At 42.1% G+C, this 19,749-nt stretch overlaps 1 protein-coding gene across 1 annotated transcript in view; it reads right to left on the reverse strand.

Annotated features, from left to right (window-relative positions):
- LOC138295758 (N(4)-(Beta-N-acetylglucosaminyl)-L-asparaginase-like) overlaps nt 1–19,749 on the reverse strand; it is a 307,883-nt gene that overhangs the window by 194,856 nt on the left and 93,278 nt on the right. The window contains exons 2-3 of the mRNA XM_069234263.1: nt 8,710–8,848; nt 18–174 (exon numbers count right to left, since the gene is read on the reverse strand). Of these exons, the coding sequence (XP_069090364.1) occupies nt 18–174; nt 8,710–8,848 (296 nt within the window). The remainder of the gene's footprint in view (nt 1–17; nt 175–8,709; nt 8,849–19,749) is intronic.

A 19,749-nucleotide genomic window follows, 5' to 3' on the forward strand; every position in this document is an offset into this window, starting at 1 on the left:
TAAAGAAAGACATGTACCTGATAGGCATCTGCACCACGTTTAGACATCATTTGTTGATTATCTTCGATGACATAGCCATGCTCTTTTGCAAATGCAACAGCTCCATCACCAACCAAGAAACTGTGGGCACTTTTCTTCATTACTTCACAAGCTACAGCAATAGGAGTGCTGATTCTAGTAAAAGAAATATGAATTTTTTGTTTCTTTGTTTTCCTCCTTCTAAAACATGCTGAACATTAATAAAATGCAGCAGTACAAACCTTTAAAACAGTTTTAAAAAAGCGACCAACAGCAAGTGTAAAAATCACTTGCCTGTCTGTATACACCGAGTAAGATTATGTTTCTCTAAATCTACTCAGAACAGCTTTACTTGTTACATAAAATTCAATGGGGGTTACAAGCAAAAGGTAAAGCTACTCTGGGCAACTGTAAATCTATAATTGGTATAGATGCACTATTTTAAATTCACAAAGACAATGTTATTTCTGTAGAAAGCAGCACATCTGTGCTTTCCATTGCATATGCTTCTCGGCTCTTACCCTAACAAGCATTATTAAAGGCAATACATCTGGCATTCACTGACAGTGTATAGACTTTTTCATTATTTTTTTATGTTTTTATAAAGCTTTAATACATAAACAATAAAAAATAAAAATGGCCCACTTATGGCTGCACATAAATGCAGATGCACGGGCATCCATTTTGAACTTTCAAAGATGGCATGGAATAGCTCAACTCGTATTTCAAGATGGCGGCCCATCATGTGCACTCAAAGATGGCCATTTTGTAATGAACTGAAAGCCCATTTTAAAACATGGCGGCTGCTAGCAGCGCTCACAAGTAGCACTATACAGTCAGTATATGGTGATGGCCAAGTAGCACTGTAGCTCCAAAACCCTCACCCAGTGGAAACTAAGTAAACTAAATTAAAACATGTAAAAAAATTTAAAGCACGCAATAGCCCCGGCAAAGAATGGAACTACTTTCTCTTTGGGCGATGGCTCGGGACTTTAGAAGAATGCCATCACTCACAAAGAAAGCAATGGCTCAAGTGCCCTGACCCCTGTGGGCTGAATGATGTGGTAGTCGGAAGCAAAATGTGAATGACAATTCAACTAATCGATGAGTATAGAGCGTTGCTTGAAAGCCACCCTATTAAAGAATATCAAATATACTATTAGTAAAATCAAAAAGTCTTGACTGATGCCAACCAAAAACTACTGAAGATTGCCTGCTGACTGGAAACTCAGAATAAGTAGGCTCAGCATAATCATCAAGCTTTCAAATAACAGATGTACCTCTAAGTGAAGAATTTGCCTGAAACACAACCTGGAAAAGAATCAGTGTTTTGGGCATGTTTCTCTAGGAACTGTACAACTTAACATTCATTCTTGCTTTGTGCTCACTGTGAAACGTAGACCTGGCATTGAGACAGACCATCTCAGCAACTTTGGATTTTCAGCCTTCATTGCTATGAACCGCTTGATTGGTTTGTGATCTGTTTGTACCACAAACGTAGTACCAAACAGATGTAGCCGGAACCTTCGAAAAACCTGCAAAATGGCAAAGCATTATTTCTAAACTGCTACCCACTTTTGTTCCCTGGGTAGTAACCTAACAAAAATAAAAGTCATTGGATGCTTTCTATGCATCCTCAAATTTAACCAATGCCGCTCCCTGGTCTGAGGTATCCTTTTGTATTATGAAGAGATAACTGTAGCCCGGGTCCTTCAGTACAGGTGCACTGCAAAATGCTCTTTTCGTGTCCTCAAAAGCTTTTTGACACTCCTTAGTTCAAATCATCTTCTTCTTGGATGTCAAAGCTGCCCTACGCACACTGTGTCACTGGAACCAATAACAAGGGCGAACCCAGTCCTGGGATGCCTTTGTTCAGGTTCAGAGAAGACCTGGTTTTGCAGTTCGGGCTAGACTGTTCCCATTGGATCAAGTTCAAGAATTATTAGAATATAGCTGTTGCCAAACTGAGGTGGCATGGTGTGCAAAATAATGATGGACTAGGAGGCAGCCCAAGTGATTACCACTGGCTGGGATTAATTAAAAAAATTCCATCTATCACTTTTTGTATACTTTAGTATGACACTCTAAGTAGGGCAGGTATGCCCAGATGTGGGTCCCGTTCACACTGCCACTGGAACTAAGCTACACCCGGCTGATGAGCCCATAACAATGGTGAAATCAGTCCTGGGTTGCTTGTGTTCCAGGTCAGGGAGGACCTGGCTTCGCAGTTGGAGCTAGACTGTTCACATTGGAGCAGGGCAAGACTGATTTGCATATAGCTGGGTTTAAACGGAGGTGGCATGTTGTGCAAAATAACGATGGACTGGGAGGTGGCCCAAGAGATTACTAGTGGCTGAGATTAATTCAAGGATTTAAGCCATCACTTTTTGTATATATTAATGCTGATAATTGGGCAACTATGATCCACAAAGTTCTACAATTTTTCTGTAGTAACCAGTGAGTCCTAAAAACATACTCACTTGTGTTTGGGTGTTGGGCAGCTCCCCCTCAAACACAGACTGTATTTTAAAATCCAAAAAGCATATCTTACTGTTACTCACCTGATTCCCAAGGTAGACTGCAGTGGACTTCCCAGCTTGGCAGCTGGCTGCCTTGATGGTCAATTTGTCCTCTTGTATCCTGCCCAAGGCCTGTTCTGGGTGGACCTCCCATGAATTTCAAAACACTGCAAAGTAGGCCACACAGAGCACTCCTTGCCCTTCTTCAAAGACTGCTGCAGGGTTATTTACTCCAACATGCTCTACTCAACCAACTGATCAGCCGGAGAGCTCTACCTCCTTGCCCTGATAGATCATAGATCACCAGGAGCTGAAAAGCAGCAGAAGTATTCCTCATCTGAGAGGACATTACCTTAAAGTGAAATTACCCCTCCAGTATAGAAAATGTAGTCTTCACCTTGGCACCGGGCTCTACAGCAATCTGCCAGTACTCACTGATCAGATCAAAGGTGCTCTAGTACTTCGCAGAACAGGGTTTGTCCAAAATCTCATGAACTCTTGGAATCAGATGCACATCTGTTTTGGAGACTCCGTTGAGGGCCGAACAATCCACACAAAATTTCAAGTCTGAGGAATCTTTATGGAGCACCAACACCACTTGACTGGCTTAAGGACTATGAGATTGCTCAATCACTCCCAAGTTTCACATCTTGGCCGCTTCTGCTTTGATATACTCCTGAACACAGTCATATATGAGATAGGTTTTGCTTTTGATAGACAGTCTAAATGCTGTGTCAATGTCATGAACACGCAATCAAGGGTTACACCTGAAGTCAGCAAGAAAAGATGGGAATATTGCCCCAGTACCTCTTCATAGAAGAGGTTCCCTAGGAGAGCCTTAGCTACCATATTTGCAGTTGTGCTCCTTTGAGCTGGATGCCCATCAGCACAAATGGAAGACCTGGCAGAAGCACTAACATGCCCTGCCTTACCCTCCTGACTTACCACTCAATTGATACGTGGAACAGGTTCTACAGCTTCCCTGGCCAGTAGAACATAGGGTCATACCTATCCTTGGCCATTTTAAGTGCCCTGTTAAGGGGATTTTGTAAGGCTTTGATAAAAGGAAGTTCCTGTGCACTAAATGAACCACTAGCCTCTTGCTAGCACCTGCCCTACATTCACAGATTCACTATAAAGGAGTCCACTTACCTAGTCAGTATAATGTCTTCCAACCACTCCCTTGCTGACCTGTTCCTGGGCTTACTTCCAAAGTCCCACAAGTGTAGGGCTCTGAACTTGTGCCTTACGGAATTCCTCCTGTGTACAGCAGCTAACAACCTCTGCACCTCTGACATTGACCTTTCCAGTTCTGGCAGACTCCAACACCTGGCCCACTTTGGATGTCTCATCCTCCTCTAAGTCTGGAGCAGGGGCAATGGACACCACATCAAGTGCCTTCTCAGAGTCTGTTCTGACTTGCTTCCTAACTTGTTCTGATCTAGGCACATCTGGAATGGTTCCAGTCTCCTTCTGAGATTGATGTGCAGCCTGTGGTCTGGTCAGCACAGCCGACATGTTCTAAGCCAAGTAGGCTTCTGGTCCTGGTACTAAAGCAGGGGAAATTATTTGATTGCACAGGAGACATCCAGTACCTTGCCTTTCTGTCATCCCTACATCCGCTATGGCTGACCTGTCAATGATTTCTTCTTCACCTCAGGCAATGGGGTATTCTACGCTATTTCCACTGGCTACCAAACCTATACCACTACACTAGGAAAAAACTCCTCTAGTTCAAGATACATCCTCTCCACCATAGTTCAGTAAGCTCATGTATCTCTCAGGGCAGGAAACGTCATCCCTTTGATGCTAGCTTCTAACACAGAACCCACTGTATTTGGCTGTATTCAGAGCATCTGGTTCCCTTTCCAACTGTCCATTGCCACTAGGCTGAGTGAAGCACTGCCCTCTTAGTTCTCTTTCCCTCCACAGTCAACACATTCTCTATGAAGGGGGCAGCTGGCATATGGTATAACAGTCTCTCTCTTGTAATACCCTTCCTTGTGGCACCTATAACAAGTGATCACTTTGGGCTTGGAAGAACCTTTCTGTCCTCCCTTCTTTTTGTATTGTTCCTGACTTGGAACTCAATTACCTTTCTGCTTGTGCCCTCCCTTGGAACCTTCAGAATTGCCCTAGTCCTTACCTTTCAGTTTGTAACTAGTCTGTTGAGAGTTATTCTCTCATCTTTGCTTTAAGCCATACTGCTCCCCCCTTTTTCTAACTCTATTAGGTGATAACATGTCAGCTAGCGCAGCAAGTGTCTCTGGATGTTTTTCTTTAAGACCTGACTTCATTGCCTAAGCGGGAAAGAACACGCCTCCTTGGGTCTCAATGTCATCAGCAATTGTTTAAAGGCACGAAAATCCTTCGCCTCCACTCTTCTCACCCACCCGTTCCAATTATGCAATGTGCCATGAATTGAGGTTTCAAAAGGAAAACCATCTTCTCTCCTGCTGTCTATAAACATATGAAGGTACTGCGAGGGCTTCAGCCTAAACTATCTGATCAGAGCATCCTTCATTCACTCTTAATGTATTTGCTCAGCCACAAACATCCTCCCAATGGTTGCCAGATCTTCTATGGAAAAGCAACTCCTTAGAGTGTCTGCTTTAGGCACATCACTTAGTCTGTGCTCTACAAGCAATCTTAAAGATCGCAAAGAATTCCAAAATATTGTGTCCATCCACATACATGTGCACAAGATCTTTTTATCTCCACAGGTACTCCAGGAGAGTTAAAAGTGGAATTGCTTTTCCCAGACATAGGTACCTATCCTGCGATCCTGAGCTTGTTTTTCCTATTCTCTCTCCCTTTCCTTTCATTCCATTTCCCACTCCCCTTTTTCTCTTCCCATTGGCCCACTGTTCCAGTCTCTCCTTTTGCTCCTGGTGAGCTAATCTTAGCTTCTCCTTCTCAAACTCCATGGCGTTATCCTCAATCTCAGCCTAAGCCTTCTAGAAAGCCAACTTCAAGTTCACGGCTTCAGATCGCCTTAAGCCACTCAAGGGGATAACTCCTGAAGTCAGTAACAATTGTACCCTAGTTCTAGTTGCCCAACAGTCGACCGAATAGACTGCGCAACACTCTTTTTGGTGGGTAAGTCGGTCCCTTGTTGCGACACTCAAAGCAGAAAGGGGATGCCAATCTACTACCTGGATTTTCTGAACTGATTTTGGGTCGTTCTTCTTTAAAGTATCTTTTACAGGCTGCTCTCCAGATACAACCTTTATGTGAGCTAAACAGAGGCACAAAAAGGTGTGAACCCATACCTGGCTGTGATAAGCCACACTGAAATGTGATCAGGGGAAATACAAAAGATTGGTCTCACCTAAAGGGTCTTTTTCAACTTGAACACCACAGACTACAGTCCCAACCTTCGCCCCTACCATCTGCCAAAAGACAATGCTTTGTGGAGGCTAATTTGCAGTTCCACTCAGCAAAAGGCCTAATCAAATGTACCATTGTCCCCTCAATCCCTGCTTCAGTGTTTAGGTCTCCTCCCTCCGAGAGATGGATTGTCAGCGGGAATGTCACCAATACAGTTCCGCTATCTGGGGGAGCAACCTCTCTTCCAACTTGTGCAGAAGCTAGGTTTGGGGTATCCAAAATAGATCCCACTGGCCTCCGTTTCTCTGGATCACTCATACACACCATGTATGTACTATGAAGGCCACACAAAAGGATGATGGACGGAGTGCTGAACAATACAAACACTCACCCCCAGTCACTCTATGCAGGCCACATACACAAGCATGTACAACATACACTTGGGATGTTAACGCTAGGATCACGATTTGCACATTGAAGTAGAACTTTATGCAAGAAGCTCAGTAGTTATCTACTCCAGTGACAGACAACAATAAAAAACAGCATACCAGATATACTCTGGGCAGGGAAATACAACTGTAGACAATGCAGGGGACATTCCTGTCCCAACAGACGTCATATGTTTTTCAGCCCTTTATAATCCATGAAGCTGAATAGTTTGTCTGATTCAAAGTTGCACCATTGTTATGGCATTTAAACATATATTGGATGGTTTTGAAAGTCAGCTTGATGTTCTAAAGGTTTCTGTTATATTGTGTTACCCAGACTTCGAGCCTATTTAAGATAAGTATGTAGTAAAGTCCTTGTCAATATTTAAAACATCTGTACATTACTGAGGACTCCAGAAGATTTCATTAATCTCTTCATTAAATTGGGCAATTAATCTAATACAAGAGTCAATTTTACTCAGTGTTTTGGCTTACCTTTAAGTGGTCTGCTGATACATTGTAATGTAGTTTCTTCTAATTTTATTAAAAGTTCACATTTTATAGACTTTTGTTGGAATTGTTGATTCGTCTCATTTTCGTCGATCATAGTGACTTCCTCCTCATTTTAGTTTCTTTTTTATTCTAACACTTCAAATTGTATGTTGGAGGTCTGTCTGGAAGCACGCCCAGAGTCAGAATATAAAATCCTATTATCAACAGTCGCCTTTCTAAAGTTATCAACAGTATAGAGTTCAACCTCCAAAAATAGTTGTTCTTAACTAAATTTTAATAATATGTTTATTTATTTATTGTGCAATAGTTTACAATGTTCGATTACAGTTGCCTACTATCAACCCCAACTGTTGAACAGAAATAAAGTGAATCTTATTTCTAAATGAGTTATGTACAGCCATACCATCTTGGTTGTGCCACATAAAATCAACTTCAAAGCAAACAACTAATATACCGAACAGGAATTGCACACAAATCATCACCTAGCCAGTGTTCTCTCCATTTCTAGTTGGTCCAAAGGTTTCAAAAGCTAAATATTCTAAAGCAGCATTTCCCAAACTTTTGACTTCTGTGGACCCCTAATTTATCATTACTGGAGCCCCACTGAATCATCATTGGAATCCGGGGACCCCCCTACTGAGCCATTACTAAATAGTGGGGACCTAAACTGTTAATATTACTTAATTTTCGAAGCAATCACGGCCGCCTGAGGAGGCTTTGCGGACCCCCAGGGGTCCTCAGACCACAGGTTGGGAACCACTGCTCTAAAGACTCCAGATCTGACCAAGCCAAAAATCTGTTTTTCAAAAGCGCAGCAGAAGAAATCTGCAATAGTCTGGCGCACTCACCTCCTTAATTTCCAGAAAATCCTAAAGACATTTTCTTCTATTTCCTAGGTTCAAAACTATTTGTCTGCCTTCTATTAACTATGTAGTACTTTCTCTATCTTTCCGTTTCCTTCACCCAATATTTCTCTTTCTTACCTCCTATTTCTCTGCCTTTTCCAGAATTATAAATGCTGATTCTATTGACAGCTGGATACAGATTACTTCCATTTGTAAAGTGTTGTTTCATATCTTTGCCTTAAACACTGTGAAAACAAACAGTTCGAACCTACCCATGGGCATGCATACCATATTCATCAGAACAAAGAAGATGTACCCCTTCGAGATTTAAGACTGCAGAATACGACGTTGCGGGTTGTGTATAAAACACTTCTGCTCAAGAACCTTCTGTAGTCCTTTCAACTATTCAACCCCCTCTGCAAATTCATTTCCGCATAGTACTGACCTTTCATTACAATTGAGCACATGGAGTTCTTTTAATGAATTAATGTCTCGTTTGTAATCTGGAAGTGAAGTGATGCACTCTTAAACTGCCCCCCACTGTGGACCACAACTACTGGAGATGCTGACTTTTCCATGTTAACTTTCATTGGAAGCTGCTGTGGTGAAACACGTAATAATAGTTATGTTCTCATCCCGGTAAATATGATATTCTTATTACTCCTGTCTGACGCTCTGACTGCAGAGAGGAAAAGTCTTCACAAATCTCCCCAAATTCTGTTCTCGGAACACAGCAAGTCTCTGCTCAAATGAAAACGTTCTGTTTTATCAGGTTGCTGCTACCTGAACTCCCAGATACTTAAGAAAATATATCGTTCAGCCTGGTAACTACTAAACAGCAGCGATTCCAGTTGATTTGAGGCACGTTAGAGAAGCAGGTGAGATAGCATACCACTAACCATGAGGCACCAGACACCCACTCCTTATATACAGAATCTTAAACATCGGACATTTCATGGTGTTTGGCCCCACATGACAATAATAATGAGCTACAAATTACTTGATGATGTATAAAAGCTTAAAGACAACTGTATTTTCGCACAGTATTGAACATACCCATGCAGAGCTGCTACAGCACCAAAGCGACCAGGAAGCCCTTCCATTATGGCTGCGTCACACTGAACAAGTCCATCCTGGTTTGGGTAGCCACCTCTTCCAACAATATGTTGCCCGGTTTCCATGTCATTCTCCAGTTCTGTGAATAACAGATAATGATAACAGTTTCCACCACGGCATCAATACCTCAAAATAATTTATATAAGAGTTTGAAAATTCTTAATTTTGACCTGACAGATCATATTTTGGTTATCCAAAATGAAGAAAACGCCTTGCTGCTCGTAATACTCGTTATTCCCTTTCTTAGGATGGTCTACTGTGTGTGCATTCCCCAACAGAGTAGACCGTCCCGGAGTTCAAATGTTGGAGCCGTTGGACCATACAAATTGACTTAGTTTGCTTTTATGCATTTATCAAACTGCCACACTTTACAATTGCTTTCAATACTTTATAGATAGTTTGGAAACAATGTATACATACTGATTATTATAAATCTGTTCATCTAGTTTGTGGGATTCCTCAAATTGAATTAAAACTGGGACATTGGTAATAGAAGTGTGTCTCAACTATCACTAAAAAGGACTCATTATTTAATATTTCCATAAGTGATGATTTAGGACTCAGAGGAGGGGTTACTCTGTCACAAACGTGACGAACATCCCGTCCGTTGTATTATGATTCCATTATGTCCTATGGGGATCATAGTACGGCAGAAGGGACATCCGTCACCTTTGTGACAGAGTATCCCATCCATCAAGTTCTAAATATGGTCCTTAATTTCCAATGTGACTCATAGCAGGAAAGCACTATAATTAATGCACGTAATGTAACAAATGCAAACCTACATAGCAAGACATAGCAAGAAATTGAGGGCCTGATTATGAGTACTGCGGTCCATAGGACCGCTGTACCCGCTATGGTGGTCCGACAGCCGCATCCCTGGCAGTCCAACCGCCAGATTATGATCCTGGCGGTCGGATTGCCAGGAGATTGCCACCACAGCCAGGCTCAGAGATCCTAATGGGTTAGTGTTGGTGAAAGTCGAGGTCAGCCACAGTGGTGCAGAGTTCGTCATCTCCTTTCTGACATCCTTTCAATGGCGGGGTCCCTGCCATGAAAAGGCCGGCAGAAAGGCAAAGGTGGGGCAACAGGGGACCCCCTGTCAGCACCCTCAGAAAGCACACTGTCTGCTATGGCAGACACTGCGCATTCCGTGGGTGCTGTGTGCGATGGCATTGGCCTCGCCTCCCTAAGGAGGTCGAGGCCAATGCTGCTGAACTGTTTCCGCTGGTCAGCCTGGCAGGAACACCATAATACAGCGGTGGGGAGGCCACCGGCTTGACAGCCGCCTTCCCACCACCGTACTGGAGTTCAGGCGGTTGAACCACAAACTCATAATCAGGCTCAAAGTTTCAAACACAAATGGAGTATTGGTCTGTGGTTCAAATGTTGCAATCCTGAGAGAGCTGTAGGTATAACAGGGAATAAAATAACTTAGATGTGATCAGCCAATATCATTCAATTGTAGAAACATTACATTATTCAATGTTCAATGTTCAAATAAGGATTTAACAAAGGATGCAATAAAACCTTTTGATTTATTGTTCTTAAATTTATTACAACTGCTCAGCGGTTCCCGATAAATTTGCTGCCAATTGTATGTCTACATGATGCATCCACAGAATAATGAATACAGAAAGGATACAACGAAGACCATGTATGAAACCTTACAACTTCCAATAGTCACATGTCTGCCAAGCAGCATCAATGCAGCTAATGTTCTAGTTAAGTATGTACAGATCCCAGATGGAGATGTGATACCATGAAGCAGTAAGTAATACAAAAAACAATCCATCTTGCAATAACGGTTTTTGATGCTCACTTGCAAGCATTTTTGCTAACTTATGTATCAAGGATGTGCCTCTGATGTGCCAGGGAAGATCTAAGAGACAACAGTTTTAAAATGTAGAACGTGAAGATGTAGAACTTTCAAGTCTGTCAAAAAAACTGTGTTATGATTCAAGAATCACTTCTACTGAAGATGATAGCCAAATTTCCTTACGGATTGGCATTAAAGGACAAGAGGACCTTACGTGTCCTAAACATATTTTTTGAACTAGACACTTTGAGGCTCGGGGAAAAAAAGGTTTTGAGTTACTAAATCTGATGGCTGAAAAGACAGACACCAGTAAAGTGGTTTACAGATCAAGAAGAAGGCAGAGACCCAACATCTTACACATAAGGAGAGGAAACAAAGTGAGGTCCCAATGGGAGAGCGCTCATCAGGCTGCTAAAATTAATAAACCAAGCAAAATGGTACTACATTGTTACAACTGAGAGAAAATGTACTTTAGACCTATTTTGTCTGTAAGAGAGCAATAAGATACACATCTAATGCATCAACCTGGACGTACCACTTCACATGATCGGAACCTACCTTTAACCTGTTCTTGTAAACTGCTTGACTGGTACAACTCTGCACTCTCGTTCTTTGTTCACAGGACTGTTGCTTCTCAGCTAGGTTTCCACTATAGAAACACCAATACTCATATCTGCTTATTGTCAAGTGACTATTGCATTGTGGGGCAAGGAAATAATCAGATTTATTATTTTACAGTACCTGCTGCTAGAATGCCAATCACTTGAGGCTGTGTCACAATGTTATGCATTTCTTCCAGTCCATTGACATATACTCTGAATTATAGGTATCAGAAACCAATTGATCAGGAACCATGTTCTCAAATTCAGACAAGTATGTTATGCATTTCTTCCAGTCCATTGACATATACTCTGAATTATAGGTATCAGAAACCAATTGATCAGGAACCATGTTCTCAAATTCAGACAAGTATGCCTCTAATGCAAGACTTTGAAGAGTTGAAAGAGGAAGAAGAACCAGAAATGGACAGTCCATGCTGGGACTTTAAGATTCAGTAAAAAGGTGGAAAAGCTTGAAGGTGTACAGGCATTTCATTGATCACTTAACCATAAAATGGTCACAGAGACACTTATGATTATTTTTTATATTAGCCTCAGACATTTGGAATGCTGTCTTGTTTCACACACAATGCCCCATAACCAGATGAATCAGGAGCTGAATAATTAATTACATTCTGAGGCATGAGGAGCATGATGAAGACAAGATTCATCAGTTAATCTGGTCAGTCAACAGACATATGATCTCATATCGCTGACTCTCTGTTGACCAATGCAAATGAATAGTGAGTAGATGCCAACTTGCTCTGTGATATAGTGTTAGTTGGTCTTGCCAAGTCTTGGCTACTTAAGTTAAAAGCTTTAGAGAATGTTTTTGACAGCAGGGGAAGGAGGAATGACATTGCACCAAGAAAGGAACACAGTTGTGATTACCAATTAATTCTTATCTTGATGGTGCCTTAATATTAGTGGCACCTGCTCCCTCCCTTCCTTAACAATGTTGTACCTGTTTATTTGTGTGTTTTTCTATAAGCTTCTCCATCCTTATTACCCATTCAGTGCATTAACCATGCAACTTTAAGAGCTTCTTCGTCCTGATCTCCTTGTAGCTGACATGACAAGTCACTGACTAGCACTATCTAGAATAGCAGCACATGTGTGATTAGAAAAATATTACTCATATGTTATTGTGTATGGCTAGGGAAGATCTGCTACCAGGTTTTTATGTGCTGTTATGCAAGCTTGCAGACGTTGTTAGAAGCTGGCATGTCCGATGCACTATAAAAGCAGGAATATGGCTGAGTGCTGTTGGCTGCTGTATGTGGTGTATGTATGTGATGATGGTTTCCATACAGAGTGTAGAATGTCAATTGGCTGGGAAGGTCAGGAGATTATAAATCAATCACTTAGTAATGTGAAAGCAGTCATGTTGTAATTAGGTGGTTAAATGTGTCTGGTGCCTATGGGTGGCCACTCTTATATTTTCACATGATGCCAGGAACACAAATTTTTATTTTAACTATTTAAAAAAAAAAAACCATGATGCTCCACCAAAAGGGGTCTGAGGCAATTCCCGATATCTTTCTTAGACCTTTACTTCTGTCCCCTGTCCTGTTGAGAAATCTTTCATGTTAACTTTTAGAAATGGGGTCTTTGGTTGGCAGTCAGGTTACCCCCTGTCCGAGAAAGGACCCTCACTCTAGTCAGGGTAAGAGAGAATCACCCTCAGCTAACCCCCGCTCACCCCCTTGGAAGCTTGGCACGAGCAGGCAGGCTTAACTTCAGAGTGCTAGGTGTAAAGTATTTGTACCAACAAACACAGTAACTTAATGAAAACACTACAAAATGACACAACACATGTTTAGAAAAATACAAAATATCTATCTAAACAAAACAAGACCAAAACTACAAAAAATCCACCTTACACAAGTCAAGTTACTAATTCAAATGTAAAAAGAGTCTTCATGTTCTTTTAAACACAACGCTAATGCTGTTATCGTGAAAATGTAACTGGGCCACGTCAAAATAACCCATACGGGCGAGTGTGCATCAAAAAAGGTAAGCGGTGCATTGATTTCTCACCGGCAAGCGAGGTCATGCGTCGTTTCTCCTTCTCCAGTCCGATCAGCGTGCGTCGTTTCTTTCACCACAGGAGAGTGATGCGTTGATCCGGACAAAACACCTCAGGTCTGGCCAGGCTTGCGTTGTTTTTCTGCGGCCAGCGATGTTGTGTCGTTGTAGCGTCCGTCAGCGATGCCGCGGGTCGTTTCTCCAGCCACGTGCGTCGATTTCCTAGCCGCGCTGCAAGCGCTGCTTTGATTGTAGCCACAGAGCCGGCGGTGAATCGTTTCTTTAGCCACTCTCAGAGGTTGCGTCAGAAATTTCCCCGCATGACGGCCTGTGCGTGGATTTCCAACCTTGGTCCACCAGCTTCACCTGTCAAGGCCCCAGGAACTGGATAGGGCACCACTTGGCAGGGCAGGTGTCTCAGCAGAGAGTCCAGGTGCTGGCAGAGAGAAGTCTTTGCTTTCCCTGAGACTTACAACAACAGGAGGCAAGCTCAGTTTCAAGCCCTTGGAGAGTTCTTCACAAGGAGGAAGGCACACAAAGTCCAGTCTTTGTCCTCTTGCACAGACAGAAGAAGCAACTGCAGGATAGCTCCACAAAGCACAGTCACAGGCAGGGCAGCTCTTCTTCCTCAGCTCTTTAGCTCTTCTCCAGGCAGATGTTGCTTTCGATTTCCAGACGTGATCTAAAGTCTGTGGTTTTGGTGCCCTTCTCATACCCATTTTGCCCTTTAAAGTAGGTTTACTTCAAAGAAAAGTCTCTCTTGTTTGTGAAATCCTGCCTTGCCCAGGCCAGGCCCCAGACACACACCAGGGGGCTGGAAACTGCATTGTGTGAGGGCAGGCATAGCCCTTTCAGGTGTGAGTGACCACTCCTCCCCTCCCTCCTAGCACAGATGGCTCATCAGGATATGCAGGCTACACCCCAGCTGCTTTTGTGCCACTGTCTAGAGAGAGGTGCAAACAGCCCAACTGTCAAACTGACCCAGACAGGGAATTTACAAACAGGCATAGTCACAAAATGGTTTAAGCAAGAAAATTCCCACTTTCTAAAAGTGCCATTTTCAAACACACAATCTTAAAATCAACTTTAAAAAAATATGTATTTTTAAGTTGTGAGCGAAGAGACCCAAAACTCCACATCTATCCACTCCCAAAGGGAATCTACACTTTAATCATAACTAAAGGCAGCCCCCATGTTAACCTATGAGAGGAATAGGACTTGCAACAGTGAAAACCGAATTTAGCAGTATTTCACTATTAAGACATATAAAACACATTAGTATATGTCCTACCTTAACCATACACTGCACCCTGCCCCTGGGGCTACCTAGGGCCGAACTTAGGGGTATCTGTGGAGATATCTTGTAATGAAGAGACTAGAAAAAGCTGGAATGCAATGATGTAAGGTGTGACATCATATGGAATGTGGGGACCCGAGTGAGGGTTTTTGCTGGAGGAAGTGAAGCTGTGGAGGGAAGCTGTGCTGAAGATGTTATAGTTTAGCTTATTCTTCAATAAAGCTTATACAAGAAGAATATTTGAAGCGTAATCCTTACATTGGCGACAAGGGACTTCCGTGCAGGAGGAGGATTTTGAAAAACATCTTCACTCCTGGAAAGAAATATAGCTCCCTATGAACTTTATCGATTCTACTGGCATTATCTGGATAACATTTCAAGGTAAAAAATTAATTGTTCATGATCAACTGTGGTAAGCAAGTCTGGTTGTAATTTCTACAAGCCCATAGACTGAACCTGGCTTTAATTGGGTGCGGTATTTCATAACTATAAAATATCATCATGAAAGAACTTGTTGAACCTTAAAAGCCTTTCAATTGAAAAAAGAAAACCTCCGGAAATTAGTTTTAGCAAAGAACTGTGGAAAAAAACATATTTTAAAAAGTACATAAATATTGCGCATTTCAAACTGTAACTGTACGTGAATTGAACGCGCGAGCCGATCCTTCACAAGCATTCTTCCAGCGCGTGTCTGTGCCCTTGCAGACAGCAACTGAATGCGGAAGTATTTGAAAGCACTTGATTGCGTCCAGTGGCGAAAGTAAATAGAAGTGTTTCTTTTTGTTCGCGAACTTCAATGATTTATGAAACCTGGGGTATGCGTTATAGTAAAGATTACGGAATCATTACATGGCGTCGTAAAACATTTCAATTTTCATCGCGCCGGCGTAATAGAGCTTATATAAGCAACTTCGGGAGAAAGCCTAGCAGGAAAGATTGCTCTGTGAAAAAAATATGTGTACTAACCTTAATTCACGAACATTGTAATCTGAGGAGAGTACAATTTTGCTTCAACGATCCCGATGCCTAGCAATTAATGTTTGTGAAGGAAATAAAAGAAGGACAACAGCAGTAAAGTAATTCAGAAACAAAGAGGACTTTCAAGAGGAGTGTGATACAACTGTACCGTTTTAATAACGGGAGAAGTCTATAAAAAAAAAATATTATAAAAATATATTTATAATAATAAACAAATATTTATTATTATTATTATAAATACATACTTATAATAATAAATAAAATAAGAACACGATGGGGGGGGACCAAAGTATGTCTTCGCCACCATCCTTCTTGGCAACACCTGGCGAACCACCCATTGCATGGAAACAATGGAAGAAAATGTTCACAACGTACATACTGGCAATTGGGGGTGATCGATATGGTCCTCTCAGAAGACAAGCGATTCTACTACACCATTTGGGTGTCGAAGGAAGAAGGATATATGAAGATCTACCTGAAGTCTCCTTGGGAATGGGAGATAGGGAGCCTACAAATGTATACAATATGTCTATTCAAATGCTGGACAATCAGTTTACACTTAAGACTAATCTTGTTCTGGAGCGACATAATTTTTTTTCCAGAATACAAAGAGCGGATGAGGACATTGCGTCATATGTAGCTTGCCTTGTCTTGCCCTTTTGAACAGTTGTCTGATTCTTTGATAAGAGAACAGATTGTAAGGCATACATATGATAAAATAATAAGAAAGAAATTATTAATGAAAGATCCAAATTTAAAAGAAGCAATACAAATAGCCAAGATGATAGAACACACTGCTATTTGGCTGAAGGAAATGGATGAACCTAAAAAGGAAAGCAAATAAAGTATTATTGGTGAAATTAAAAATAAAAGTGACTTGCAAGTCAACACTGGAAAAACAAATCCATCAACAATTGCGAAGAAATGGAAGGAGAGAAGCAAAGGAAGTTTGGCTGAAGAGAGATCAAGTGTTATCGGTGTGGTGCACCTGAACATATCGCTTCTAGCAAAATGTGTGCTGCCAGAAATGCAATCTGTCACAGCTGTGGCAAAAGAGGACATTTTGCTAAAGTTTGTAAACTGAAACCGAGTGGTGGTGGTGGTCAAACAGTCCAGGAAATTCAGGATGTGTGTGAGAGTACTGAAGAAATAATATTATCTGTAGATGGAGAGCTCAATGATTGTGATGTCGAAAATAGAACTTCAGATATGGAACGGTCAAAAGTGCAAGTTAAAATGGAAAGTACGGATTTGTTGGAGAAACCTTATGCTGGGGCGTTACTGAACAATGTGCCAATCAAAATACTTGCGGATTCTGGAAGTTTGTTCACACTTATCTCAAAGGAAACATATGAAACAGAGTGGGCAAACACAGGTAACGGAAACTTACTGGAACCAGATTTAAAGGCTGTGGGTTATGCAAGAAAGAGAATTGAAATGATTGGTATGCGATGGATGACAATCCTCTTTAAGGGAAGAGCTGTTAAAGGGAAGGTATACTTTACGGACTACAGAACAAATCTATTGGGCTGGCGTCACCAAAAAGATTTGGGCATTATCCTCGATCCCAATGCGCAAGAACCAGTGATGGTTATGGGGAAAGAAGAAATTGAGGAAGTGTGTGTAGGACTCCGGCATCCTATTATTGAAAAGCATCCAGAGGTCTTTTCACCAAAATTGGGTCTCTTGAAGGGGTTTTCTCACAAAATAGTATTAAAGAAAAATGCAAGACCAGTGGTTCATAAAATACGAAATGTTCTGAATCTGATGAGAGACCCCTTGAAAGAGGAACTGGATAGGTTGCTACAGGATGACATTATTGAACCCATAGAGTCTTCGGAATGGCTTGCTCCGGTTGTGGTGGCACCAAAGGACACTGGAAAATTCATCTATGCATTGATCTCAGGGATTTGAACATAAATATATGGGTTGATAGACAGCCTTTGCTGAACATTTCAGAAATGTTATCTGTAAAGGGGAAAGGGTGTATCTTCAGTATTTTAGACATGTCATCTGCCTATCACCAGGTGAATCTGCATGAAGATTCTAGACATCTAACATCCTTTGTAACACCTATGGGGCTTTCTGTTACAAGAGAATGCCTTTTGGTCTAGCCTCTGCCTCTGCCGTTTTCCAGAGAATAATGGAGGAGATTTTTGGGGATATGGCAAATGTATTGTGCTTCCAGGATGATATATTAATTGTTGGAAAAATGTAAAATTCGGAAACCTGAAGTAACGTACTTAGGGCACACTATAAGTAGCTGTGGCATTAGACCTAAGAAAAGCATTGTGGCGGCAATTGAGCAGGCACCAGAACCTGGTTGCAAGGATGAGTTAAGGTCATTCTTAGGTCTTGCAGAATATTGTGCAAAGTTCATAACATTTTTTACAGAAATTGTTGAACCATTAAAAAGACATGAAAAAAGGGGTAGTATACGATTGGAATAAGGAATGCATGCATGCTTTCAAAGAAGTTAAGAGGTGTATCTTAGAAGCTCCTACTTTGGGGGTCTTCAATGTATCTGCAAAAACTTACTTAACTACTGATGTCAGTAATGTTGGCATTGGAGCTGTATTGACACAAGTTAAGGTGGAAGAAGAATATGTAGTGGGGTTTGCATCAAGGAGATTGTATCTTACATTTAAAAAAGGGAAGGTTTAGCCTGGCAAGTGGGTACACATGCCAAGCAGAATTGGCAGTTTAAAAACTGCACCCACAGACACTGCAGTGGCAGGTCTGAGACATGATTACAGGGCTACTAATGTGGGTGGCACAACTAGTGCTGCAGGCCTACTAGTAGCATTTGATTTACAGGCCCTGGGCACCTCTAGTGCACTGTACTAGGGACTTACCAGTAAATCAAATATGCCAATCATGGAAATCCAATCAACAATACAATTTACACAGAGAGCATATGCACTTTAGCACTGGTTAGCAGTGGTAAAGTGCTCAGAGTTCAAAACCCAACAACAACAGGTCAGGAAAAATAGGAGGAAGGAGGCAAAAAGATTGGGGATGACCCTGCAAAAAGGGACAATGCCAACATTAACCTTTTCCAGATGGCTTCTGTCTTTAATTCCTAGGCCTTCTTCCACTGTACTTACATACAAGCCCGTACAATGTTCAGGGCATTGAGCATGCGCACAGCCTTCTATACGTCAAACAGGTGAGATAAATGTTTCGTTTGCTGGATTAGCCATCATGTGCAGTATTTATTGGAAAAAAATATTGTTGGAACAAAACATCTTGTCAAGAATATCGAGGACAAAAATATTGTGAAGGTAAGTTTCTGTAGATAAGCAACATTTTACGATATATAACTAATTTGTTGCATGAGCAGTACTCCCTCTGAGACCTGTATACTACGCTGTATTTCTACTGCTACCTGCAGGCTTGCTCCATAGGGGGTCATTCCGACACTGATGGCCTTTGACTGCCAGGACCGCAGTGGTGGTACAGACCGCCGCAGACAGGGCGGACCGAACGCCCCATTCTGACCGTGGCGGAGTCGCCACGGTCCAATCGCTGACGGTCCCGGTGGTTGTAATCTGCCAGGGCAGCACTGCAAGCAGCACTGCCCTTCGGATTACGAGTCCCCATCCGCCAGCCTTTCTACGGCGGTGAACACCACCATGGAAAGGCTGGTGGAATGGGAGCATCGGGGGTGCTTGGGGGCCCATGCACTGCCCATGCAATTGGCATAGGCAGTGCAGGGGCCCCCGTGCACAGCCCCATCATGCATTTCACTGCCCAAATTAGGGGCAGTGAAATGCGCGACGGGTGCTGTCGCACCTGACGCACCACAACATTGCCGTCGGCTCAACTATGAGCCAGATTCAATGTTGTGGTGAGTGTTCCACTGGGCCAGCAGGCGGAAACTCTGTTTTCGCCCGCTGTCCGAGCTGAACATTCCCAATATGGCGGGCAAAATGACCTCCAGTACTGGCAGTTGGTCCTGTGAAAGGACGACCGAAGTCAGAATGACTCCCTTAGTCTTTAAGGCACCACACCCCACCTTTGATTGCCCTAGTAGTATTTACTGGTTCTTTAACAGTTACACTGTAGCAGGCTGCACATTCTTCTATATTTCTGTACACCTTATTAAATTTTTCATTCTACCTTCAATGGGCGCTGCTATCCAGGTACGGTCTGTCCTTGTACAAATGCAAATATATTTCCTCCCTGCACTCTGCATGATCCACTCTGAACATTGGGAGACGGCCGCCACATTCTACCTTTTCATATGTAACTAAATG

This window comes from Pleurodeles waltl, chromosome 5 (genome assembly GCF_031143425.1).
Source record: "Pleurodeles waltl isolate 20211129_DDA chromosome 5, aPleWal1.hap1.20221129, whole genome shotgun sequence".
NCBI classification, from domain to species: domain Eukaryota; kingdom Metazoa; phylum Chordata; class Amphibia; order Caudata; family Salamandridae; genus Pleurodeles; species Pleurodeles waltl.